Genomic DNA, 21,702 nt, shown 5'->3' with positions numbered 1-21,702 from the left:
TGTTTTATCAGAATTGTGCATTACACCTCCCACCTGCAAGAGTAGGTGTCAGGGCCAAGGGCTGCCAGCTTGTATAATAGCTTCCTACCACCCCAGGAGGCAGACTTAGCAACTTTGGCAAATATGAGATGCTTCTTGCCTTATGCTTACCCCCAATCTTCCTTCTCCAGTTCCCTCTCTGACCTGCACAGGTGCCAGAGGTTCAGTTGCTCTTCCATGAGCCCCATGCTGATCTCTTTCTATCAATAAATTGTTATCATTTATTCTATGTACAATGAAATTTAATCCTGTATTGTATTGTGGCTTCATAATTCCTTCCTCTGGATTATAAGAACAATTAATATGGGGAAAAAAGAAAGGAGAAATTATTATTATTATTTTTTTTGAGATTGAGTTTCACTCTTGTTGCCCAGGCTGGAATGCAATGGCACATTCTTGGCTCACTGCAACCTCCACCTCTCGGGTTCAAGTGATTCTCCTGCCTCAGCCTCCCTAGTAGCTGGGATTACAGGTGCCTGCCATCACGACTGGCTAATTTTTTTGTATTTTCAGTAGAGACAGGGTTTCACCATGTTGGCCAGGCTGGTCTTGAACTCCTGACTTCAGGTGATCCTCCCGCCTCAGCCTCCCAAAGTGCTGGGATTACAGGCGTGAGCCACCACACCTGGCCAAAATTCTTTTATTTACATTCCCTCTCTACTGATGTGTCTCATAGTATCTTTTCTGAAGGTTTACTTTTCTTTTCAGAAGCCTGCAAGTTCTCCCTGATGTATCCTCTTCTTGTTTCAGATGCTGCCTGGAAACACTGGCCAGAAAGTAACACTGAGTCCCACATAGAAAACATCACCTTCTATCAGAATCAAGAGGACTTTTCAACAGTGTCCTCCAAAGAGGGCGTGATGGTTCAGACCTCCGGGAAGAGCTATGCTGCTTCGGATGCTCCAGAAAACCTCACTCTACTTGCTGAAACAGCAGAGGCTAGAGGAAGGAATGGCTCTTCAAGTAGAACAAACTTCACCAATTTGCCTGTTGGGTACTCGCTGGAGATTGCAACAGCTCTGACTTCCCAGAGTAGCACCTTAGGTGAGCTTGTGCTGATGATGTGCGTTTCATGCATGCGTGTCCAGTCCTGGAAAACAAAGTTTCTGCCATTCCCCACAACCCCCATTCTGAACCATTGTGCCCTTCCAAGTTTCCTAGGCTGGGGTGGGTCAGACCTGTGACTTAGGCCTCATTTGTATTATGCTTGTCAATACAGACCAGACAAGGATGCAGATTTGCTGAGCAGCCTCGCTGGTCCTGTGGTATCTGTGATCCACGGCCAGTGGAATCCAAACTTTGTGCCTTTTCCAGGGAGCCTGCCACACCCGAGGGTCTCAGAGACACTATATTTTGTGGGATGCATAGCTGGGACAGGCTTGGGTTTGGTTTGTGTTCATGTGGCCCAAACGGTTGTTCTTGCTCTGGTGTGCACAGCCTGGTGGTTTGCTATTTTTAGCAAAGAATGTCAAGAAGGTGCTGGGGCTCAGTGGGTAAGATTTCATCGAGGAAGAGAAGTCTAAGAAAAACTGGCATTAATTAGGGACCTACTACATACCACCGTGTCTGTTCTTTCAATCCTTCCAGCAAGCCCGTTAGATCATGTTGTTCTCCTTTAAGGCATTTGGAAACTGAAGCTCAGAGAAGTTAGTCGACCCAATACGTGTGGGTCAAACAGTTAACAGGTTTCCAAACTGGGATTAGAGCTTATGTGTGTGTATCTGAGCAAGGTGGCGGGGGTGCTGAGGTGTGGAATGCCTGGACAATGAGAGTGAAGTGCAGAGGAGAGAAAGACAGGTGTGGCCTGTCTGTAGGGTGGCAAGGCCAGCAGCCTCCCTTGGGAAGGGTATCAGTTGCCCACAGAGGAGAGGAGGAGCAGGCAGGACCATTGTGTGGATGGGGTTAGGGACAATCAGAGAGGACTTTAGAAACCTGGCAGTTTAGATTTGGTGTGGTAGGAAGAGTCAGTGAAGGTTTCTGAGCAAGTAAGTGACATAGCTAAAGTGAATTTGAGGAGGATTCACCCGGCAGGCAGGTACAGGATGTCTAGCATGGGGGTGGGAGGATGGAGGGAACCTGGAGTCAAAAGGACCACCCAGGCAGACAGAGAAATTCAGACATCAGGTGCTGCAATGTGGCCTGGTGGCCACAGGGATAAAGAGGAGGGGATTGGTAGAGACTTCACCAAGGAAAAGTGATAGGATCTGTTGATGGCCTGAAAGTAAAGGATGAAGCCGTCAGGGATGACTCCATGGTTTCAGGTCCTAGTGGCAGGAGATCTGGTTGGGAGGGGCTTGATCCTGTAAAGATGCATATGAAAGTCTTTTGTATTCATAAATGATTCTTACAGAGCTTAGAAACTCTGCACGTGATATTCCCTGGTCTTCTTGGTCACCTAGATATTGGGAATTTTGTTTATATTGCATTCAGGTAAATTCTGGGACCAATTTGGTGGAATGTGGATGCTGGGTCCTAATGATCAGAACCCTGATCTCCGATTCCATACTTACCTCCAGTGAGCCCCTTTTCTGAGAATTTTACCACAATACACAGAATCTTTGTGAGATCTAATAACAGTCTCTGGCTTGGTTTATGGTCTCTTTCAGGAGTTTATTTTTTGTAGAATGAATTATTATCCTAATTTCTTCTCATGTGTGTATATTTTGTAGGTGTCAGAACTGAGCCCCCTAAAAGCATATTAAGACATTTTGAAGTCTGCTGGTGGAATTCTAATTGTAGCTGTCTGTTTTCAGCCTCGGAAAGTCTTCACCTGCCATCCAGCAGTTCAGAGTTCGATGAAAGAATTGCCCCTTTTCAAACAAAGAGCGGAACAACCTTGGAGATGGGAACAGAGAGGTTGATGGGGCTGTCAGAAGAAGTGACTGTGCACAGCCAAGAGGCCACCACTTCGACTTGGAGCCCGTCCTCTCTTCATGCTTTGGAGATGGGAGAGCTGACCATGCCCTCTAGGAAGATAAATTCCTCAGGACCAGATCTCTCCTGGATGCATTTCTATAGGACAGCAGCTTCCTCTCCTCTCTCAGACCATTCCTCATGTGAGTGCCACATACCCAGCTTAACACTCAGAAGTCACCCGAAGTAGACATAAATCAATGTGCATAGCCAGCTAGTTACATACTCATAATAGGGAATAAGGGGAAAAGACATCAAGCCAAAATGCTCTTCCTCTAATGCCAGGTACTTGGGGTGGAAGTAAGTACAACCTACCCAGTTTATCTCAGTATTGAGGCCCATGTTTAACAGTTTTTCTTTTTTTGTCGCCCAGGCTAGAGTACAGTGACGCAATCTCAGCTCATTGCAACCTTTGCCTCCCAAGTTCAAGTGATTCTCCTGCCTCAGTCTCCTGAGTAGCTGGGATTACAGGCGCCCATCCGCATGCCCGGCTAATTTTTGTATTTTTAGTAGAGATGAGGTTTCAGCATGTTGGCCAGGCTGGTCTTGAACTCCTGACCTCAGGGAATCCCCCTGCCTCGGCCTCCCAAATTGCTGGGATTACAGGCGTGAGCCACTGCACCCAGCTATTGGTGTCTGTTCTCAAACAAGAGACTTTATCTTGGGGTGCATGAAATGGTGAGCATTGTACCATTTGATTAGGAGTGGGATTTTATTTCTTCATTATTGCAAAAATGTTTCCTTTGGTGGTAAAGAAAACAGGAGTGTACATTTTTCTAGGTGCCATTTTGGAAAAAAAAAAAAAACAAAAACAGATATAACGCAGGAGTTTGCAAGGTGTGGTATTAGTAACTACAGCTGTGGAGTGCTCGCCTCTCTCTCTGCTGTTCCAATTACTACTCATCAGTTAAGTCTCAGCTCAGGGATTCCCGAGCCTTTCTTCAACCATCTGGTCCTCTGTGCTGTACACCTTGTCACAGCAGGTCATCTAATGCCTCTCTGCCCAGAGAGACTGTAATCCTCTTGAGGACATGGGCTGTGTCTGTTACTTCTTTTAGGTTCCCCCTCGCCCCAGAACAAGGTGTAGCCGATAAGACATAGGGATTAGCATGTGCCCAGATACCCTCACAGGGCACATCATGCCATGGGCCAAAGAGAATATTGGAAGCTCTGACCATCTTTTTTCTTCTCTGAGGTTTTATTCAGTGTTTGTTTGTGCTGCTTGTGTTTTCGTCCTCGTACCGTAGGGAGCAGGACAGAGAGGGTTGGAAATATTCTTGGAAAATAGAGGTTAGGTTGCCTCTGAAATTGCCATTGCAAAATTTTTATAGGTCAGAGGTTTTTAGAAAGTGCCTTGTGAGACTGGGAGTTTGGGTTTGTGTCATCAAAGCCAAAACTAAAGCCAGAAGTCCCTTCTGGAGTGCCCGTTTAAAGCAGCCAGTTCTTCTTCCACATACCCTGTACACAGTTTCCTGCTGACTGGATTTGGATATAATTTATGATTCATGTTTTTAGAAGATTGCTTTTTAACATTATTCATAAACATTGGTTGGATTGGATAAAAGCTGCAATTCTTCCAGCCTCAAAGTTCTGTGGTTCAGTGATTTACAACTTTACTAAATGGTAGAAAGGAAGCATTTTCTAGGAAGCTATGCTTTGATTCTGGTCAGGATCATTTAATATTTATAATTTAAATTCAACCTACTTTGGTGGTATATTTGAAAAATCAGCCTATGTTTCCAACTTTACTGGACTTGACTCTATGACTCTATATCCACCTATATATTTTTTTCATCTATATTTTTCAACACTAAAAAATATAGTTGTTCCTGAAATTCTTTTACCATCCATCCTTTTAAAAGCTTATACTTTTAACTGCTGGTGAGTTTCATCGTATCTTTCATATCTCTTGAGTCTTTTACTGAGCATTTCTCTTCCTTTTTAGTGAACTGTGTGTGCAGTTTGAGGTAGAGTCCCACCACCCTTTTAGATATTAGAAATGGCCTTGGGTGCTGTTAAATGGGGTTCTTACCAGGCATCCAAGTATGTCTGAATCCATCCTGCCAGCCTCCCCTCCTCCCTGTGGGGATGCAGAGGGTATATGCACAAGGATCTGAAGTTACATGGGAAACAAAGTTCTGCTCTGTTTTTAAAGCTGGGCTGGCATCTGCTAACCCACTAACCAGAGTCTTCCCCTTGAATCTAATTGTTGAGACATGACTGTCCCTTTCTGACTACACGATACAGGAGCTCTAGGCACTCAGGCAAGAGTGCTGAGAGAGAGCCAGCAGGACCTGCCAGGCAGACCTGGAGTCGACTCAGCCTGGTTGGCCAGCTCTGGAAAAACAAAAGCAAAGGGGGAATGCAGCGGGGCTTGTGAACACTTGGCCACTCCACCCACTAGGAAATGTGACCCTGTGAAAAGCCTGGCACTTGCACCAGTCCGATGAGTGATGCGCCTCACTAGGTGAACACAAGAAAGATAGCTAGGAGCCTGGCACAGAGAGGAGGGGGCTCCTTATTTGGAACATGAAGGGATTTGAGCAGATGATCTGAAAGATTCTTTCTAGTTTCAGCCTCTGTGATTCCACGTGTATCCAGCCTTTGTATTCTGTGCCTCGTTTCACTCTTCACTCAGCTACCCAGACACACGCATGCAACATAACCTTTTCCGAGGCTGGGATAGCCAGGAGTTACCTGCTTCCAAAACCAAATTGTATGCTTTACAGTGTTAAAGCAAGTATAGGCCTAGGGAATGGAATCAGATTTTTAAAAAGAGATCAGAAACCATTGGAAGTTGTTTTTCTTGCTGCTTTACATCTTTTGCTGCTTTATATCTTTCTATACATTCCGTATTTTTAAATAATGACCATTGTATTGTTTGATCATCGGAGGGAAAAGCAAACAAAGCAACAAATGGGAAAAAAGCTCCCTTTTGAAGGTGGAAAGAGATATGTGTATGTTGAATTGTGTGAGAGTGGCTACAATTGAGCACTAAATTTAGTACTGAGCTTCCTGGAAACCAGGGCACAAAGGGAAACCGGGTGGGGCATGCGATTGTTTTCAGATAAAGTAAGCATACAATTTCATCCATAGGCATAAGTGTTTGGGGGCAGTACATTTTAAGAGGACGGTTTATATAAGAAACGTTGAGAATCATAATGCAAAATGCCTTCAATTGCTGTTTTGTGGAAATTGTGCTAATGTTCTTTAAAAGCTGATATTTTATATGGATTTTCAATAGGAGCTGAGGGTATACTAATGGATCTCAACTCATGTAAGTATTTCTGTGGGTAGCTAAGCTACTGTGGTCAGGTAAATTGCTTTGTGGTGATTTCACTTTGTAAAGAAAGAGAGCATAAATAACTCTGAAGATTGTAGATGTGGCGTATCTTTCTCAAATATCAGCTGCTTCAGCTGCACTTCTGGCAAGTTCTGGATTGCGGTCAGGTCAAGGTTGAGCATTCCGACGTGTTCCTGAGGTTCCAGTGTTTTGTGCTATGATTGAAGAGAGACCCATGTACTTTTAGCAGATGAGCAGGCATTCTTGCAACCTCCCATTATAAAGATCAGGAATTTGGCTTGTTTCTGCCCCCAGATGGATGGTCTTTCCATCTTTGTTTTTTTTTTTTTTTTTTTTTTTTTTTAGACGGAGTCTTGCTCTGTGCCCCAGGCTGGAGTGCAGTGGCTCGATCTCGGCTCACTGCAAGCTCCGCCCCCCCGGGTTCACACCATTCTCCTGTCTCAGCCTCCCGAGTAGCTGGGACTACAGGCGCCCACCACCTCGCCCGGCTAATTTTCTTGTATTTTTAGTAGAGACGGGGTTTCACCGTGTTAGCCAGGATGGTCTCGATCTCCTGACCTCGTGATCCGCCCGTCTCGGCCTCCCAAAGTGCTGGGATTACAGGCTTGAGCCACCGCGCCCGGCCGGTCTTTCCATCTTTGAATGGCTGCTTTAGGGGTAGAAATGAGCAAGAAGGGCAATTATTAAATAACCAAGAATCTAGCCTGTTGATTAGAAATGTGGTACATTTCCCCCTAGATTTATTTAACAGGTGCTCATTTAGTAATATAAGTGGTGTTTGTAGATTAGTTTGACCAAACATTTTCTCTTTGTACAAAGAGTCACCAACTCTGTCAAAGTATTCACACACATTTCATAGCTTTCCCATGAGGACTAAGTGAGATTTGTACATAATGTACTTAGCCCAATTCCTTGCAAGTCATAATTGGTCAGTGAATGGTAGTTTTTGATAATGATGATAATGATGAGATAATGAGATAAAGAAGCAATGTTCTGCAGAGCTCTCAGAGTCAGGGAAAAACAGAGCCATTTTCCTTTCCTGACTTTCAGCATTTGTGACTTTTGTAATTATATTTCATTTCCATTGATTTGCTAAATCCACTAGAGGTGGACAGGCCTGGGTTTTTCAGGCTGAATTCAGTATCACCATTGGAGTTTTTTGTTTGTTTGGTTTGGTTTGGTTGGTTGTTTGTTTGTTTGAGACCAAGTCTCTCTTTGTCGCTCGGGCTGGAGTGCAGTGGCACAATCTCAGCTCACTGCAACCTCCACCTCCCGAGTTCAAGCAATTCTCCTGCCTCAACCTCCTGAGTAGCTGGGATTACAGGCACCCACCACCACAGCCAGCTAATTTTTGTATTTTTAGTAGAGATGGTGTTTCACCATGTTGGCCAGGCTGGTCTCAAACACCTGTCCTCAGGTGATCCACCCACCTCGACCTCCCAAAGTGCTGGGATTACAGGCATGAGCCACTGCACCAGGTCGATCACTGGATTTTGATGGGAATGTTGAATGGATGAAATTCATGCAGTTTCCTGGGAATAGAAGTGTTTTGAAAGAACCTCCAGAAAGCTGATGAGGCTGTAATTTGGTGGATATAAATGATGACTCTAATGAAATTAGGGCTGAGAAGCCATGTGGTTGAGTGAGGATTTGGGGCATGTCTATTATGCTTTCTTTTCTTTTTTTCTTTTTCTTTTTTTAAATACTGAAATATGTTTTGTTGGTTTGGTTTGGTTTGGTTTGGTTTATGTTTTTAAGTAGAGGTGGATTTTGGTGGTCTGGGACTCTATTTTTGTGTCCAGGTCTTTCTGTTTCTTGTTTCCATTACTAGTTTTATAGATTGCCTGCATCTTCATTTTGTCTCCATTAAGGTGGGGTGACCAGAGCTGCTGGCTGTGTTCTAGATATAGCTGGTTTTATGGTTTTGCACAAGAGTGAGAGGAACCTTTTTGTTTCCCATGCTTGCTCGCTCTCTTTCTCTCTCTCTCTCTCTCTTGCTGTAGTGATATTTAAAATTTATTTGTGGTTGTGGTCACAACTACACATAGGACTGGTCTTCAAGGAATTGTTTGTAATGACAACTTCCTTTTTCCCTTTTCTAGGCCATAATTAACAGCTCAAAGCCTTTTATTGTATAGGTGTAGAATACTTTTTATTATTTTTAGGCTAAAAAGAAGAAAGACACTCTCTTTTTGTGCCTTTAGTCTTACCCACCATGTTTCTTTCCATTCCCTAAGCTTTCCTGCAGTTTATTCCCGTTTGGAGTGAAGATTTTAATAGACCTTTCTGGAGGTCAGTTCTCAGGGCATCCTTTAGAAAGTTATTTATGGAAGGGAGCCACCTGTACTTATGTGGAGCAGACTATGCCTTTTGACCAATAGTGGCTGATTCACTCCTTGAGGTTCTTGACAGTTTCCCCGTGGCTGCCGTCCATCAATGAGAGAAACTGCTCGTGGAGTCCTTGATCTCCAAGGGGCCCACTGGAGTAGTATGAAGATTTGAGAGCTGGTCTCTAAAGCTTAATGGGGCAAAGTGTGACAATGAAGCCTGTTTGCTTTTGGGTGGAATTAAATTTGTGGGGTAATAATAAGTATTTCCTGCTGGTTAGAAATTCTGTTACTTAACAAATGCAGTTTGGTGAATAGTCTTTCAAAGCATAAGGCTTAGGGTGGCCATGAGGTGGGGAATAACAAAGAACCCTTGATGGTGACAAGGCTGGGAGTTACTGCTCTAGGCCATGAGCGTTCCAGCTGTGTTCTGCAAAACCCTAGGCCTCCTTAGTAGTGACCTGGGGTGGGTCACCTTGCAGCAGCTTCACTTTTATTCATTTTATGTATGAGATTTTAATCAATAACAGCATTTGAACAAAAGCATTACATTGCTAAAACAAAACAGAGCAAAATAACAAAAACCTTATCACAGTGGCCAGTCCTGTTTAAGCTGTCATGTAAAATTCAGCAGACATTTTCATCTTCCTTTTTAAAAAACAAATAATGCAAATAACATATAAGCTTCTCATTGTGCCTGGCGAGGGATCTCGGTGTTCTCCACCTTCCTCTGTGAGAATTAGAACTAGTAAGGGGAGAGTGAGGGCATGTGTCCTGGTCACATGTGTGTGTATAGATATGTTTGTATCTATATTAGGTCCATGGTATTTCGATGTATCCGCCAAAATGTAAGAAACATCATTTGTATCTCTAATACAGTGATTTTCTTACACTCCTGAGTAATTTTGAAGCGTATCTTTTTCCGTTGTAGCTTCTGAAAGTACAGAGAAGCTTAACAGCTCCACTGGCCTCCAGAGCTCCTCAGTCCGTCAGACAAAGACAATGCACGCTGCCACGGTGTTCACTGATGGTGGCCCGAGAACACTCCGATCTTTGACGGTCAGTCTGGGACCTGTGAGCAAGACAGAAGGTTTCCCTAAGGACTCCAAAATTGCCACGACTTCAGCTTCAGTCCATCTTTCACCCTCTGCCGTGGAATCAAGAAGAAACAGTAGAGTAACTGGGAATCCAGGGGATGGGGAATTCATTGAACCATCTACAGAAAATGAATTTGGACGTACATCTTTGCATTGGCAAAATGATTCCCCAAGTAAGTATTCCATCTTTACTTGATCTATTAGGGACATTTGTAAATTGTTGAATTTTCTTAGGGGATCTCTTCAAGACCATTTGTAATCTCCAGAGAAAAGTATGCTTTTTAATGGCACTATTGCATTTTCATGGTCACTCTTATGAGAACATTGTGAAGTTAGTCAGACAGGTGTCATTCCTCCTGCTTTCTTATAGATGAGAAAACTATGGCTCTGAGGATTTAAGTAATGGGTGCCTGGCCATCTGGCTCACTCAGTAGAGTTGAGACCTTAGCCTCAGCGTTCTCAGTTCCATCTTCTTTTCACTCTACAGCATGGTCTTCAAGCTGAGAGCTGGCCTGCTCTTTATGTTTTATTTTGTTTTGAAGACAACATCTGGCTCTGTCACCCAGGCTAGAGTGCAGTGGCATGATCACGGCGCACTGCAGCCTCAACCTCCCCAGGCTCAGATGATCTCTCACCTCAGCCTCCGGAGTAGCTAGGACTACAGGTGCATGCCACTCCACCCAGCTAACTTTTCTGTTTTTTGTAGAGATGGAGTCTTGCAATGTTGCCCAGGCTGGCCTTGGGCTCTGGCCCTAAGCAATCCTCCCGCCTTGCCCTCCCAAAGTGCTGGGATTACAGGCATGAGCCACTGTGCCCAGCCTGGCCCACTCTTTAAACTAGCTTCAGTTATTTTGTGTACACATTGTCTTTCCACATAAATGTGCAGATGTAAATATTGTTCCCAAATTCGTGGTTTAGCTTGATCCTTATAATTGATTTTTGTTTCTGCTATACTTTGGTATTAGAATAACCTTTATTCATAAGAGAACGGCTTTAGGAAAGTGCTCTGACTGTGCGCTATGTTTATGTGCATTGTATTTGTTGTATGTAACCACACACTCACTCTCTCAAACACTTTCTATGGGAAAGAGAATGAAACACTCAAGCCTATAGGTTACTCTGCTACTTGCACATGCTGTTTCGAAAGTCCCCTATTCAGCAAGTTATCCTTTTTTGTATTGCTACCTTGCTGCCACCCAAGAGTTTTGAAATAATTATTTAGAATATGATAGTGCATAATACATTTAATAAACACCATACCAGGTTCCTTGGCAAAGAATCTTTCCCTAGAGAGGTCTCACTTCTTTGTTGCCAAAGGATCTCTTTCATATCTATGTCATGGCCTTTTTTCCTATGATACCTTACAGCCTTTGGAGAACATCAGCTTGCCAGCAGCTCTGACGTGCAAAATGGAAGTCCCATGTCTCAGACCGAGACTGTGTCTAGGTCAGTCGCACCCACAAGAGGTGGAGCGAGCACTGAACACTGGCTCTTGACCAACAGCACAACATCTGCAGATGTGACAGGAAGCTCTGCTTCATACCCTGAAGGTGTGAATGCATCAGTGTTGACCCATTTCTCAGACTCTACTGTACAGTCTGGAGGAAGTCACACAGCGTTGGGAGATAGGAATTATTCAGAGTCTTCATCTACATCTTCCTCGGAAAGCTTGAATTCATCAGCACCACGTGGAGAACGTTCGAGTGAGTTTTTCCATTGCATGCAACTGTGCCCCATGGAGGAGAGAGGGACTCACGATGCTTATGAAATCCGTGGCATATTAAAACCATGCATGAGGGCCAGGGGTGGTGGCTCACGCCTGTAATCCCAGCACTTTGGGAGGTCGAGGCGGGTGGATCACCTGAGGTCAGGAGTTCGAGACCAGACTGACCAACTTGATGAAACCCCGTCTCTACTAACAATACAAAAAATTAGCCAGGTGTGGTGGCGGGCACCTGTAATCCCAGCTACTTGGGAGGCTGAGGCAGGAGAATTGTTTGAACCCAGGAGGTGGAGGTTGCAGTGAGCTGAGATCACACCACTGCACTCCAGTCTGGGCAATCAAAGTGAAACTCTCCCCCCCGCCCCCCCAGAAAAAAAGCATGAGTGAATGAAAGAACTCCTCAGGCCCCTCCACCTTTCTTCCTTATTTCCCAGGCCCTTATTCTGGCTGGTTGATACAGATACACCTATATATCCCCCAGTTTTTTCTGGTACATCTCTGAGAAGCTGTTCTTGCCACTTCCTCTTCCCACACATAGCTCAGGGACTTCTCTGTCCACATCCTCTCATTCCCTGTGGCCAACCCATAACTCCATACCTGCCTCAGTCACAGAGCTTCTGGAAGGTGAAAATCTCACCTTCTTGTTAGTAGTTGTCGGCGCATTCATTCAAATAAATTCTCTCTTTTTAAAAAAACAGCTTTATTGAGGTATTTCACATTCCATAGTATTTGCCCATTTAAAGTACACAATTCAGTGATTTTTAGTGTAGTCACAAAGTTGTGCAGCATCACCACTGTCTAATTCCGGAACATTTCCATCACCCCACAAAGAAACTCCAAACTCATCAGCAGTCACCTCCCATTCTCCCCTCTTCCAGTCCCTGGCAATCACTCCTGCGTTTTCTGTCTCTGTAGATTTGTCCATTCGAGACATTTCCTATAAATGAAATCATACAATATGTGGTCCTTTGTGTCTTTCCCTTAGTGTCATGTTTTCAAGGTTCATTCATGTTGTATCACAACTTCGTTCCTTTTCGTGGCTTACTAATATGCCATGGCAGGGATATGCCACACTTCGTTTATCAATTGTCATCGATTGATGGATGTTTAGGTTGTTCCCACCTTTTGACTATGATGAGTAATGCTTTGGTGAACGTTCGGGTGCAAGTGTATACATATACAAGAATAAAGAATTTTCAATTCTTTAGAAAGGGCCAGGTTATGTGGCTGTGGCTGTTCTATTTTTAACCTTCTGAGGAACTGCCGAACTCGTTTCCAAAGTGGCTGCATCATTTGTGCTTCTTGGCCACTTGTATGTCTTCTTTGAATATGTCTATTCCAACCTTTTGACTATTAAAATTGGTTTATTTGACTCTTTATTATTAAATTGTAAGAGTTCTTTGTGGCTGACTGTGGTGGCTCACACCTGTAATTCCAGCAGTTTGGCAGGCTGCGGTGGGCGAATCACTTAAGGTCAGAAGTTCAAGACCAGCCTGGCCAACATGGCAAAACCCTGTCTCTACTAAAAATACAGAAATTAGCCAGACACAGTGGCACATGCCTATAATCCCAGCTATTTGGGAGGCTGAGGGAGGAGAATCGCTTGAACCTGTGAGGCGGAGGTTGCAGTGAGCTGAGATCGTGCCACTGCACTCTAGCCTGGGTGACAGAGACACTCTGTCTCAAAAAAAAAAAAAGTTCTTTGCATAATCTGGATACAGTCCTTTATCAAATATATAATTTGCAGACATTCTCCTGTGGGTTGTCTTTTCTCTTTCTTGATGGAATCATTTGTAGCACAAAAGTTTTTAAATTTGAAGAAGTCCAATTTGTCAATTTGAGAAAATTTTTCTTTTGATGTTTCTTTTTAATAATGCTTTGGGATAATTTTTTAAAACAATTCTCAGAAGTCTTTTATCAATGTAAAGTATATTCTGACTAAAGCAAAAATGTATTAGCTTATCATTTAAGCTTTGAATAGGTTTAAATTCTTACTTCTCAAGTCACTAGTAATAGCTTCATTTCCCCCATATGAGAATCCTAATTGATGAGGAAGATTAGCATTTATTAATACTCATGTGATGTGGAAAAGCATGCATTTATCATGAAAGAATACCACACATACGAGCGGGGGATATTTATGCTCTTTTATGTCTGTGCCTGGAAAACGCATTATCTGTCTCCTAAGCAAAAGGAATCATTTTTCACCCTCACTACTGTGGAGGTCAGGACTTCTACCTTCTCAAACCAGGATCTTGAGTTTCATAGCCTTTCCCTTTTACATCTCTTCAGTACCCTCTTCTCTACAATTAATGCTCAGTTGGTTCAAGAGGAAAATATGATTTCAGTGTGATCAGATCTTGGAGTTCAGTTACAAAGAGCTAGATAGAAAGTAGCCACATTCCTGAAACCATCTCACTGTGGGTTAACACAATGCTTTATCTCGTTCCCTCAGAGTCACCCAAAGCTGAAGGGTTCTGCACTCCAGCCTTTTAGAGTTCTTGACCCGCTGCCTTTTTTGCATTCAGATTCAGCCCCTCCATTTCATGTCTGACTCTCTCTCTACTTTGTTGAGCCTGTAACCCTGATGTGGTCATTGGCCTAAATTTCATTTAACAGAGAGTTTAAGATCTCCCTATCCAAGGCCTTTTTCTCTTTGCCCAGAGAAATCATACTCAGTTAGATCCTGCTCTTGAGCCTCTCCTGGTTGGCTCTCCACAGGTCTCAAGCCCTTCAGCCTGGCTTGAATTGCATCCCTCTCTGGCTTCTGGCTTTCTCAGTGATGCTCATGGCCCATGCTCATTCCTGTCTCTTGTCATTTCAAACCTATCCCAAAATGAATTTAGCCAACACTCAGCTTTACACTGTTTTCCATCAAAGCATGGCCGTGGGGTACTGACAACCAGTCTGGGCTGGGAATGTGAATAAGAACCAGAAAAGAGCCTGTTTTTTTGTTTGTTTGTTTGTTTGTTTTGTTTTGTTTTTGTACAGCCAGATTAGGAAGGATTTAGGCCAAGGAGAATTGGACCTCATTTTCATCATTTCTGAAAAGAAGGGTTTATCTGATAATCTAACAATCTAAGATTAGTTCTAAGACCCTTTAGATTTGTAGCATAAACATATACCCAAAAGAGAATGAAAAGAACATTTATTCATGTGTCATCTTCCCCATTCCATCCCCATCAATGGAATAAAACACATGCATTTTAAAAAATGAAAGAAGACAAAAAACAAGCCCATCTTTCACCCCCAACCCCAGGCTATTTCTTTGCCATCGTACTAATGCTCTGGAATGACCGGCCCTGTGGCCATTCATGTATTCCTGGTCCTTCCAGAAGGAAGAGCCTTCCACGGAGGACTATGGCCTTCCTCCTGGGCCTTGTGCAAATGTCTAAAGCCCCAGTAGGGTTATTAGTCTTTCACCCACTGTTTACCTCCTCACCACCACTACCAATTTCTCTGACATAAACTCTATTTATTCTGTATCACTGAGCAAAAATCCAGTATCAATCCCATTACTAAAGTAACGTACCCTCCTATAAATCCAGGGTGCCTGAACAGATGTGCTGATCCACAATTCCTCTTGAGGTTTCAATCACTGAGCCATGTTTACAAGAGCAACAGACATCTCAGATAAAGACCCTAAGAGTACAGGGAAGTGTCTTGGCTCCCATGGCCCAGGAAGTGAGGCTTGGTACACAATCCTGTTGCTGCAGCCCTGCATTTTTCAGCCATCCTCTTTCGCTCTACTTTTAGCCTTGGAAGACAGCCAAGAGCCGGGCCAAGCGCTTGGTGACAGTTCCGCCAATGCAGAGGACAGGACTTCTGGGGTGCCCTCTCCCGGCACCCACACCTTGGCTACTGTCACTGGAAACGGGGAACGCACACTGAGGTCTATCACCCTCACCAACACCAGCATGAGCATGACTTCTGGGGAAGCGGGCAGCCATGCAGCGACCATGCCCCAAGAAACAGAGAGCGCCTCTCTGCATGTGAACGTGACAGACGACATGGGCCTGGTCTCACAGTCACTGGCTGCCTCCAGTGCCCTAGGAGGTGGGATGTCTTCCACAGTCTCTTTTAACACATCCCTTCAGCTCATCTATTAATTTACTCACAGTCCTGGGATGATTCAGTTAGCTGTCAAGCCAGAAAGTGCCTTATAAGCTCTTTATGGAGAGAACTTTCTAGGTTCTCCCATGTCAGGAAGGTGAACACCCCTCCCCAATTCCCACCCCCAGCCCTCCACACACACTCACCTCAGGAATTTGGGATAGTGTCTGCTGGGAGACTTAAAATAAGAGACTAACCACTTGTGGCTGAGGTCAATCTCCTAGGAAAGAAATATCTCATTCTACAGAATGGCAAGTTGGGAAGGTTTTCATTTTTTCATTTAGACATAACAGTTATTCTATTTGGGGTCTTAAGAGCTTTTCAGATAGCAGTTTGCTTTTATCAAAAAAGGCATGTGGAGGGAATTTGGAACTCCTCTCCATTTTTAGACTCTTAGTCCCCACTTCTCTTTTGTTACCATTTCCACTGCCACTACCACTGCTTCTGTCAGAAGGTCAGTCTGCTCAGAGGAGATACTGACCACTCCTGCCTGCCCACAATGTCTTTGTTCAGAGTGCTCACCATTGAAAGCCACCTCTCCAAAGCAAGTGTTTCACCCACTTGAATTCATTGAGTTCCAGGACACTGAAAGTCTGTTTGATAGTGTATATTTCAGAGATTTGTTGTTCTTTTATTTGACCTAACTTTGGCTTTTCCCTTTACAGTCACTGGGATTAGCTACGGTCAAGTGAGTGGCACAGCTACTGAACAAAGGACTTCCAGTGACCACACAGACCACACCTACCTGTCATCTACTTTCACCAAAGGAGAACGGGCGTTACTGTCCATTACAGATAACAGTTCATCCTCAGACATCGTGGAGAGCTCAACTTCTTATATTAAGATCTCAAACTCTTCACATTCAGGCTATTCCTCCTTTTCTCATACTCAGACTGAGAGAAGTAACATCTCATCCTATGACGGGGAATATGCTCAGCCTTCTACTGAGTCGCCAGTTCTGCATACATCCAACCTTCCATCCTACACACCCACCATTAATATGCCAAACACTTCGGTTGTTCTGGACACTGATGCTGAGTTTGTTAGTGACTCCTCCTCTTCTTCCCCCTCCTCCTCTTCCTCCTCCTCCTCCTCTTCTTCTTCTTCTTCAGGACCTCCTTTGCCTCTGCCCTCTGTGTCACAATCCCACCATTTATTTTCATCAATTTTGCCATCAACTGGGGCCTCTGTGCATCTACTAAAGTCTACCTCTGATGCATTCACACTATTGTCTTCCTCACCATCACCTTTACCAGTATCCTTAACAACATCTACATCTGCCCCACTTTCTGTCTCACAAACAACCTTACCACAGTCATCTTCTACCCCAGTCCTGCCCAGGGTAACGGAGACTCCTGTGACTTCAGTTCAGACATCAACAATGACATCATTTAAGACAATGCTCCATAGTAGTCAAACTGCAGACCTTAAGAACCGGAGCACCCCACACCAAGAGAAAGTCATTACAGAATCAAAGTCACCAAGCCTGGTGTCTCTGCCCACAGAGTCCACCAAAGCTATAACAACGAGCTCTCCTTTGCCTCCATCCTTAACAGAGTCCTCCACAGAGCAAACCCTTCTAGCCACAAGCGCCAACTTAGCACAAATGTCTCCAGCTTTCACCACCACCATTCTGAAGACCTCTCATCCTCTTAGGACCACTCCTGGCACCCTGTCAAGCACAGCATCTCTGGTCACTGGTCTTACAGCCATACAGACTACAGCTGGAAAACAGCTCTCGCTGACCCATCCTGAAATTCTAGTTCCTCAAATCTCAACAGAAGGTGGCATCAGCACAGAAAGGAACCAAGTGAATGTAGATGCTACCACTGGATTGATCCCTCTGACCAGTATACCCACATCAGCAAAAGAATTGACCACAAAACTTGGCATTACAGCAGAGTATAGCCCAGCTTCACATTCCCTCGGAACATCTCCTTCTCCCCAAACCACAGTTGTTTCCACAGCTGAAGCCTTGGCTCCCAAATCTGCCACCTTTGCTGTTCAGAGCAGCACACAGTCACCAACAACACTGTCCTCTTCAGCCTCAGGTAAAACACAGTCACGCAAGCACATGTTAACTGCAAGGCCCAGTACAGCACTGAGAGCTACATGGGGCTCGGGGTTCATGTGAATTTGTAGAAATGGCTGGCATTTTAAATAGCCTCTGTTTTGTGACCTAAAATGCTTCCTGTTTAAACACTTAAAGTGTAAAAGAAGGTCATGGGTAGGCCTAATTTTCTCACCCCTGTGTTGCATAATGCTTCCTGAATAAAGAGGAAAGGATGCATTGGCCATGTGTCACATCAGTAGATGGTACAATTGCAGCTTTTAGCGTCCTGTAGTTGTAAGAGCTTTTCAAGCATGCCTTTAACTCCTCAGAGGTCAGAGGAGGGTAGTGAAGCAGGATTGCAGGGTGGAGAAACTCAAGTAAAGAAGCTTAGATGGCATGGCCGGACAGGGATCAACTGGGTATCTGCTTCTGGATTAGATCTCAGAGTCTCTTGAGTCAGGGGCTCCCCAGTCACCAGGGGGCTTCTTGGTATCACTGGGTTTCTCTTGATCCAGGGAAGCCCAAGCTCCTTTGTCTCCCAAAGAGTGTGTGGCTAGTTGATAAATGGGAGTGGGGAGACATGTAAATGAAAAGATGGTGAACTAACCTTTTCTCACAGTGACTGCACGGCCAGGGCTCCTTTATATCACACTTAGGGTGGTTTTTATAGCCATGTTGAAGTTGCTGGTACCAGGAAAGTAAAGTCAGCCCAATAATCCTTTGTCATTTAAGGAACAGTAGAAGGAAGTAGGATGATGCATCTTTTCATGTCATGTTCAAAATTACACTTTTGGCTTGTCCAGACACGGGAAAGGAAAACTGCTGTTGGAGAAGGAGTGAAATGGAAACTGGCGTCTTAGGGAAGAAGGAAAGAAGAGATGATGCTTTGTAGTGGCTGGAGCAGAAAGCTCAGTGAGCAGTACAGTTCCAACCTGTCAACCACAATCAACCTGGACTGGAGGCTCATAAGCAAACCATCCCCATGCCAGCCCAAGAGAAAGGACAGGGCATGTGTGCACACACGGACACAGAGTAAATCTTCTAGCAGGGGGATGAGTTGATCAGAGATCCTTTTCCCCCCTAAAGTGTGCTTTCAGTTGACATTGATTCAAGTCAAATTTTCTAAGTGTCACCAAAGCGATATAATCATCAATCCTGACTGGAGTGACCTGTAAGCTGCATTTGATTAGAATCAGTTCTTGCATTCAGAGATCCCATTGTCTAACATTTATATCTGAACACAAACTAGTACCAGGACGCAGTCCCACTGCACCTCTGGGAAACCCATTTTAGTTTTGTAATGTTGCCTTTCAGGGCAAGTAAACAAAAATAAGTAAGAATCAAATATTAGCTGGGAGAATTAAATATTTACCTAGAGCCGCCTTTACATTTCCTGTGTGGTTAACTGCTTTACTCCTGGAATGTGTTTGCAGTCAACAGCTGTGCCACGAACCCTTGTCTTCATGATGGCGAATGCATCGCAGACAACACCAGCCGTGGCTACCACTGCAGGTGCTCGCCTTCCTGGCAAGGGGATGATTGCAGTGTAGGTAAGAGAAAAAGTAATGCCCAGTGGTCTACACTATAGTAGCACATTAGGCTACCCAGTAAACTCCTTTTTCCTCCAAAATGTGGACGAATACACTATTTTAGTTAATACCCTGCTTACTCGAGAGTTAGCACGCTTGTAGGTTGTGATCTGCAGGAGAATGTCAGGAACTGTAGTGTGGCATGGACTGTAGTGTGGCACTCACAGACTTCCTGATCTGTGTCTGTTCCCGACACTTCTGCCACACTGGACGCTATTCCTGCCCCTGGACTTTACTGTGCTGATGCCTCAGCCTGGAATCCGCCTGCTGCCGCCCTAATCTATTGATTAAAGTCCTTCCAGTTGTAGTCCAGATGTTATGTGAAACAGTCTTTAATTCTCCCCTCCATTAAAATTTGCTGTTTTCCCCGTATATGCAAATCTTGTCTTGTATTTACAGTTATTTATATGGCCACCTCCACCCTCAATAGATGGCAAGCCCCCTGAGGGCAAGGGTGTTCTCATATTCATCCTTTGGGGTCTCACCACACCTAGCACATTTGGCCCTTACTAAGTACTTGCTATACTGGGTTATGGTTTTGCTGTTTGCTACAGATTCAGGATGGTCTTCTTTTCTCCTCTACAGATGTGGATGAATGCCTGTCGAACCCCTGCCCATCCACGGCCACATGCAACAATACTCAGGGATCCTTTATCTGCAAATGCCCGGTTGGGTACCAGTTGGAAAAAGGGATATGCAATTTGGGTAAGAGACTTGGTCTATTTCGGACTTTATTCTGTACCATAATATATTTTACAAGGTAACGTTTGTTATTTTTCTTCCTAATCAAAATCAGTAGTTGTCCAAGGTACATTAAGGAATATAGAAAAAAAGTGGAAGCTATTGTCCGTTATTCTACTACCTGGAGATAGAGCACCCTACTTTGCGTTATGTTTTTGATGTGCAGTATATTTTTACATAGTTGAAATCATAGGACATTTGTATAAACTTTATATCTTAAACATTTTCCTATGTTGTTAAAAACATTGTACAAACATCTTAATGAATGGATATTATGCCATCATTTGTGTATAATATTATTTGCCTAACCACTCCACCCTGGAGCTAGGAAAAAAAAAATCAAAAGGATTATTCTGACTACATAGTAAAAAAAGAAAAAAGAAAGAAAGAAAAGAGAGAGTAAAACTCTGATTGTCCTACCACATTCACACATTCTTTCGGTTTTTAAAAGTGACCTTCGTGCTCTTGCTCACAGGCAGATGCGTTCTGAGTAAGCTGCTATCCTAATTGTATCGCACAATTTGTCATATTTTGTTCGCTAATTTGATAGATTCATGAAGCTGTTTGATTTTGAAAATAATCTCCATTTTACAAGTTAAAAAGCAAACAAACAAACCAAACAAAAGCCAAGGCCCTCACAAGGTGCTGAGTGGCCAAGCTTACTTAACGCGTTGGTGGGAAGCCTAGTTTCCAGCCCACAGCTCTTTCTATTACACCATAATGTGTTAATTTCAGGAGCTTTCTTGCTTGCAGGGTGTGACCCTTGTTAGAATATCAAGTTTAATGCATAACTTGTTGAAGAAGTTAGAAATGAAAGATACAGAGTTTTTTTTTTTTTTTTCTTTTTTCTTTTTTTTTTTTTTTTGAGACAGAGTCTCACTCTGTTGCCCAGGCTGCAGTGCAGTGGCACCATCTCAGCTCTCTGCAACCTCTACCTCCCAGATTCAAGCGATTTTCATGCCTCAGCCTCTGCGTACCTGGGGTTACAAGTGTGCACCACCATGCCTGGCTGATTTTTGTAGTTTTAGTACAGAAGGGGCTTCGCCACATTGGCCATGCTCTCGAACTCCTAACCTCAAGTGATCTGCCTGCCTTGACCTCCCAAAGTACGGGATTACAGGTGTGAGCCACTGTGCCTGGCCAGATACAGAATTTCTAAGCTCAGTAAGGAAACTGGCAGATAAAATAACTCATCTTTCTATTGTCTTAAATTGCCCAGTGTGACACTTAACACACAAAAAGCGCTCAGTGTTTTTGAGAGAGCAAATGTCTGTATCCTTTGAAAGTGCTATTAGCTGTGGGCTGAAGGGAATTTTTAAGAAGTACCCTACCAAAATCATGGTAGAATTTTGAAATTTGTTTAAAATACAAAGATCAAGTCAAAACATTATTTCAAAAAGAAGGATCTAGAAATAGAGACATCAGTCAAAATCAAGAATTTCTCTCATTCTGGCCTGGCTCAGTGGCTGATGCCTGTAATCCCAACACTTTGGGAGGCCGAGGCGGGCTGAACCCTTGAGATCGGGAATTCAAGACCAGCCTGGTCAACATGGTCAAACCCTGACTCTACTAAAATTACAAAAATTAGCCAGGCATGGTGTTACACACCCAAGTAGTCCTAGCTACTTGGGAGGCTGAGGCATGAGAATTGCTTGAACCCGGGAGGCGAAGGTTGTAATGAGTCGAGATTGCACCACTGCACTCCAGCCTGGGCCGTACAGCAAGACTCAGTCTCAAAAAATAAAAAATAAAAAAAATAAAAAGAATTTCTTTTATTCTAATAATGCACTTGCGTTTTAGTAA

The 21,702-nt window shown here is 43.8% G+C and overlaps 1 protein-coding gene across 2 annotated transcripts in view; it reads left to right on the top strand.

Annotated features, from left to right (window-relative positions):
• HEG1 (heart development protein with EGF like domains 1) overlaps nt 1-21,702 on the top strand; it is an 88,870-nt gene that overhangs the window by 25,454 nt on the left and 41,714 nt on the right. Inside the window, exons 2-9 of one of the 2 annotated variants that reach the window (XM_025375895.1) lie at nt 790-1,083; nt 2,793-3,095; nt 9,515-9,853; nt 11,048-11,383; nt 15,160-15,459; nt 16,182-17,567; nt 19,003-19,119; nt 19,744-19,863. In XM_025375895.1, coding sequence (XP_025231680.1) covers nt 900-1,083; nt 2,793-3,095; nt 9,515-9,853; nt 11,048-11,383; nt 15,160-15,459; nt 16,182-17,567; nt 19,003-19,119; nt 19,744-19,863 — 3,085 coding nt within the window. In that variant the 5' untranslated portion in view covers nt 790-899. The remainder of the gene's footprint in view (nt 1-789; nt 1,084-2,792; nt 3,096-9,514; nt 9,854-11,047; nt 11,384-15,159; nt 15,460-16,181; nt 17,568-19,002; nt 19,120-19,743; nt 19,864-21,702) is intronic. The other variant, XM_025375894.1, reaches the window with a different exon arrangement.

This window comes from Theropithecus gelada, chromosome 2 (assembly GCF_003255815.1).
Source record: "Theropithecus gelada isolate Dixy chromosome 2, Tgel_1.0, whole genome shotgun sequence".
Taxonomy (NCBI): domain Eukaryota; kingdom Metazoa; phylum Chordata; class Mammalia; order Primates; family Cercopithecidae; genus Theropithecus; species Theropithecus gelada.
This window is presented reverse-complemented; position numbering and strand designations above follow the sequence as displayed.